This window comes from Brassica oleracea, chromosome C3 (genome assembly GCF_000695525.1).
Source record: "Brassica oleracea var. oleracea cultivar TO1000 chromosome C3, BOL, whole genome shotgun sequence".
Lineage (NCBI taxonomy): Eukaryota > Viridiplantae > Streptophyta > Magnoliopsida > Brassicales > Brassicaceae > Brassica > Brassica oleracea.
The window spans coordinates 59,251,091-59,256,707 of NC_027750.1; the positions used below are offsets into that span (position 1 = coordinate 59,251,091).

General features: G+C 35.8%; 2 protein-coding genes across 2 annotated transcripts; one reads left to right on the plus strand and one right to left on the minus strand.

Moving 5' to 3' along the window:
- Positions 1-1,276: 1,276 nt before the first annotated feature.
- On the minus strand, positions 1,277-2,424 carry LOC106331094. Its single transcript, XM_013769437.1, has 3 exons — positions 2,242-2,424; positions 1,702-1,921; positions 1,277-1,656 (listed from the first exon to the last, which is right to left on the minus strand). Exons 1-3 carry the CDS (start codon positions 2,422-2,424, stop codon positions 1,277-1,279), a joined length of 783 nt encoding a protein of 260 aa, XP_013624891.1.
- Positions 2,425-2,630: 206 nt separating this feature from the next.
- Positions 2,631-3,906, plus strand: LOC106331095. Its single transcript, XM_013769438.1, has 7 exons — positions 2,631-2,642; positions 2,688-2,848; positions 2,934-3,126; positions 3,292-3,338; positions 3,446-3,567; positions 3,645-3,771; positions 3,879-3,906. The coding sequence occupies exons 1-7, from the start codon at positions 2,631-2,633 to the stop codon at positions 3,904-3,906; spliced, it is 690 nt and encodes a 229-aa protein (XP_013624892.1).
- The last annotated feature ends 1,711 nt before the right edge of the window (positions 3,907-5,617 follow it).

The following is a 5,617-nucleotide window of genomic DNA, read 5'->3' on the forward strand; positions in this document are numbered from 1 at the left end:
TGAGAAATTTAAGGCATTATCACGGCACGTTTGCAACAGATTGTTCTTAATTGGTGAAGATGGTTTCGGAACCAGAAAAATGGCATGCTTTTGCAAGTTATTTGGAAAATATCAAGATACTAAAGAGAAGTTTCAATCACTCAAAGCTCATTCTTATACCCAAGACGCATAATAAAAAAGCGGACAGTCTTGCACAGAGTGCTAGGCAGCAATTGTTGTTTAACGTTCATATGGATGCAGAGTTACCGTTGTGGTTTGCAGAATCTTGGTTGAGTATGTTTATATTGATGTAAAAAAAATCAAACACATTTGATATCTAATCATAATAGTCTGTAATTTCTTTTAATATCAATAAACAAAATACAAGATCCCTACTGGTATATAAATTAGTGGAAATTATTACCATAGTAACCATGGACAAATCATGATACAGATTGTAATTGTTTTTTTTTTTTGAGAAAATGATACAGATTGTAACTGAGGCATTCATTTATACAACATGTAGAGATGATTAAATTTTGGGAACCAAATATATTAAAATGTGACATCTCATACATTAATGGTGCATAACGGTAATTGAAGTAACACCTGCAAAAAGAAAATGGAATTATTGATGAAATCTTGGATCAGAAAATTAAACTGATCGGCTACTCATTGTTGGTCACTTAATCATACATCGCTATGGAAACTCCATCAGTCCATTGGTTTGATTTAAAGTACGTTGATATTTTTACATCAGAAAATTTGAGTTTCGATTTCATAAAAAAAAAACATTATGTAAATTAATGGAAAAATTTATAAAAATCTACAGTATGGTGTAAAGAATACAGTTAATTAAGTGAAGATTTCACAAGGCGGCTCGAGTATTGCCGTTAGACGTTAATCCTCATAAGACAAATATAATTGTCGATTGTATAATCTTCAGTAGTATTTCTCATAGTTCAAATATCATAATAATCCAGCGTTAAAAAACATACATAGTTGAAAGATGTCACCAAATCTACATAAAGCATAAAACACCAAAAAGAAGTTAAAATAAAAATGTATTAAAAGGATTATCTTAAATAATATTACAGATATTTTAAGATATTTTCCTTTTTTATTATTTCCCAAAACAAATTTGAAGAATTTTATTAACTGAAAAAGGAAATTAAAACAAAATATTAATTATTAGCAATAATAAGTCATAACAATGCTGATTTATTAAGAGTATCTAACTGATTGGGGCCAACTAATTGTGGTGAAAAGAATGTGAGTGTGACATGTAAAAAACTCTTCAATGATCTCTGCTTTCACCAGTTGCAAAATCCAAATAAAGAACCATGTTCTCATCATCTCCATAAAACAAGAAAGTCTGACGATTCGCAACATCTTCTTTGAGGTGGTTAATTGAAGCTTTGTAGAGAGGAGACCACATCCTTACAGCAGACAAGGAGTGAAGAACCTCAATGGCTCGAAGTTGACTACAACTAAACTCAGGATGATTCTCTATTAGATGATTCTTGTGGGAAAGAATCTTGTCTCGAGACTCAACACTCTTCCAAATCACATCAGCCACAGCTTGTCCTGCTTTTACAATCCTTGATTTTTTCCTATTAACCTTTGACCTAGAAGAAGAGGGGCCAACATTCTTTGATCCAAAATTTCTTGATTCAGATGCAACATCAGTTTCTTGAGTAGGGACACCACGCCTTGCTTCAGCTCCAACAGCTTCTTCAGTAGGAATATCACGCCTTGACTCAGCATCATCTTCACCATCAATCTCATCATCATGATCTGAGTGCTCTGTGTCTAAAACATCTTCACCTTGCTGAGCAGACCAACCTTCACCTCCACTAATATAAACTGTCCCAAATACCTTCTCCATCAAATCCATATTTGCTATCGGCTTGTCTTTAAATTTTCTAGCACCTGGCCACTCCTGAAACAAAAACTAAAATCAAAGTGAGAACACTGTATTTTCATAGAGATACAAGATACAACAATACAAGCTATTTGAATTAGACATGAATGTTCTGTTTCTAGCACAAAAGTAACAGAGACACAATCAGAAAATGAGATAGTAACAGAGACAGTAACAGAGACACAATTATGACCTAGTTTCAACTAAGGACAGTAACAGAGACACAATCAGAACACTCTTTGCTTGAACATAACAGAGAATCATCATCACATCATTATTATTCCAACAAGACAATCAAAACTGAACCAGTAAAATTAAGAGGATCATAGAACTTGTACCTTACATCGCTCATTCCACCAGTCCTCACTCATGTTGATGAATCCGGTTGAATCAAAACCAAGCCCCGTGCTGTTCCGAGTCAACTTCTTAAAAGACTCATACTGCTTCTTGCAAGAATTGTACTTTATCCCAAATTTTCTCCATGGAATTTTTATACCAAATGCCTCATAGAACTTATCCATTATCGCCTGTCACCCAACCTCATTAACCATATGTTTTCTTATGTTTCCTTTCAGATTCTCATCAAGTCTTAGTTGAAGAAAGAAGCGTGTTTGTCCGTCACTCCATGTAAGATTCTTATTTGGATTCAAGACAATAAGAAAAGCATTTGACAAAACCGAGATCAAATAAGAGACTAGAGGGGAAGATACTCACATCAGTTCTAGGGATGGATGTCATTGTTTCTCTTCAAAGTTTCTGCAACTATCTTCCATTTTTTCATTAGGCGTTGAAAGTTCAAAGCTTGAAGAGGGTGTGGTTTCCAGCTGGTTATAGAGTGACAAGGATTGCTGTCCAAAGGATCCTTAATCATGGTGGTTCATATCGCTTCCTTTTGATTTGGAAACACAATGATGAGATAGTGAAGAACAGGAGAATTACTGGACTGTCTCTCTCTCGCCAGTTCCAAGTCGATTCAGACAAGGTTTTTTTTGCAATTTCGGCTCCTTTTGTGACATATAATTTAATGCAGTTTGAAAAGTGAGATCTGGGGATGGACACTGTTCTACGCAGCCGTTTCAGGCTTGGCCTTTGGCTCTGGTTATTATCATCTCAAACCTGATGACAACGGAATCGTATGGGACACTTTGCCTGTTCGGTTTTCTCACTTATCACTCTGCTTTAGCTTTCGTGAAAATAATTGGAATGAGTCTTCTTTAAGTTATGCATAGCTGTTTCTTGGTTAATGATTGTAGATACTGATTAAGAACATCTTGCACACAGAAGCTCAAAGAATTGTCTTGACTCTAGCTATGCAAAGAAGCTTTATTATATGAATGCAGATTCTATTAATAGTTTAGTTTTATTGGCTTGTTTGTACTAATGGAAAGATTGCCTTGTTTCTGTTCATATCATTTTTCAATGTTGCTTACGCCAGGTAACATTCAAACCCAAAAAAAAACATTGTCTTCTCATATATATATAGTTCTTGATTTTTAGCCAGGTTCAGATTGAAGTTATTATATGTGTCTTAGTTGATGGCAGAGTCTTTAATGATCTCCGGTTATACATGACGTTCCAGTTGATTCCGTGTCGGGCCATTCCCCTCATAACCGTTTTGTTACCTCCCAAGTATACTCACTCTAGGTTCTGGCTCTTGGCAACAGGTTGTTCCTCACTTTTGAGGTTGTCTTTGTTAGAGAATCCACTATCTTCTGATATACCTGATTAATTGTGAATGCAGCGGCTCACTCTGTTTCCAAGATCAATGGATATATCATCGGTGGACATTCACTGGGACATTTGTGTTCAGCATTGGCTATGCTTTTACTTACCGTTATGCTTTTGTATAGAAGCATTCGGTTTCAGAGGTATCCTTTTCAAACTGACTCTCTTGTTCTTTCTTTGATCTTCGAGTTGCTTACGACCCGAGACATTCTTTATTATTGTGTTTGTGTGTGTGATGAAACCAAAACAGATTAAGTGAGCTCAAAGGCCATCTTTGACAACCAAACAGACAAAAAACACAGTTATGTGTCCTTTTTCTTTATTCAAGGCGATGGCCCACCAATTATGCGATGGCACTAAAGGATGAGCTTGATGGTGGTGAAGAGAAGAGCTTGATGCTTTTAGTTCATGTTTTCATGTATAGATTTTTAATTCATGTTTTCATACATTAACTTCGTGTGTTTTAATTTTTTGATGGAAAACTATAGAAAACTATATCACATCCAAAATATATTTATTAATGCTTGTGTTTTATTAGAGTGAATTATATTTATTAATGATTTTAAAAACACTAATAATAAGTTAGAACAAACAAAAATAACATTTTTTACCTTAAGTTTTAAACCCTAAACATGCCCTAAACCCTAACTACATATCTCAAACCTTATATCTTAAATTTGTTATAAATCATTATGTGGATGACCCATAACCAAGACCAAGACAAGGCCCAACCGTGGCCAAAGGAGGAGAGAGAGTCGGCGTCCGAGGAGAGAGAGTCGGCCCATGCCTTGGCCGACTTTAGACTTATGACGTTTTCCATTTATCTGTTTTAGATCTTTTCCTATTTCATGTTGTATTAGGTTTTGGATAATTTTTTTTCCTATACTTTGTAATCCTTATAAAAGGAACCTCTATTGTTCATTAATAATACACAGACAATTTCCCATTCTTTTACGACACGTTATCAGCACGATCGTCTCTAGATCCCTGAGACAAATCGAAACCTCTAAACCCTAAAAAGCCAAAACCGGCGACCACAACTAAAAACCCTAGACGTTCTCAGTTCATCCAAGAACTCATTTGATCCCTCTTGAATCCTTGACGTTCTCAGATCACGTTCCAGCTCAGAAGAACCCATCCAGCTCGCATCCACACACAAGACGCGATCGCACCCGAGACGACCCGATCTCCGCGCAGCTCGCACCCGAGACGCCTCCAGCCCGCGACCGTCCCGTTTCCGCGACCCGATTGCATTCGATCGGTCCTCTCTCCCTCTCTAAAGGTGGTCCGGTTCTAAACCTCTACAAACAAAGGTATAATTTAATCTGAGAACCTAGATTGATCAGAAACCCTAATCCATTATTATGGAAACTTTGATCTTGATCAAAACCCTAAAAACCTACAAGATTAAAATCGGCAATCTCTTAATTAGAAATATAGAAATCGATTCCTTAGAACTTAAATTGATTGTTCCTGATTTGATTTTGAGAAACCCTAATTTAAGAATCGAAACCCTAAACCCTAAAGGACTAAATTCGATTTTTAATTGATTGAATTGTTTGTTGATTTTGAGGTTTTAGGATTGTTAGATTGATTGAAGTAATCTGATCTAGAAATTGAATCCTAAAGGCCTTGAAACCTTTTATTAAAAACCGACAGCCTTAGATTTAAAAGTAGAAACCCTAAATTCATAAATCAATTGCTAAGGTTGTTTGCATTACATATAAATTTGAATTGAATTGCATTCGTATTGTTTAATGAAATCGACCAGCATATAGAAACATACGAATTCGAATCTGATTGCATTGAAATTAATATGGCTGTGTGGCCTTAATCCCTCTAGCTCTTGTAGAATCAAATATTAGGATTGTTCGCACCATGGTCAATTAGTTTTACACGTCCGATCCTATTGCTTGTCCACTTAGCCGTGCGGCTTGTTTGATTCGCACCATGGTCGATTAGATTGATTGTTTTCTCATAGATGCGTAA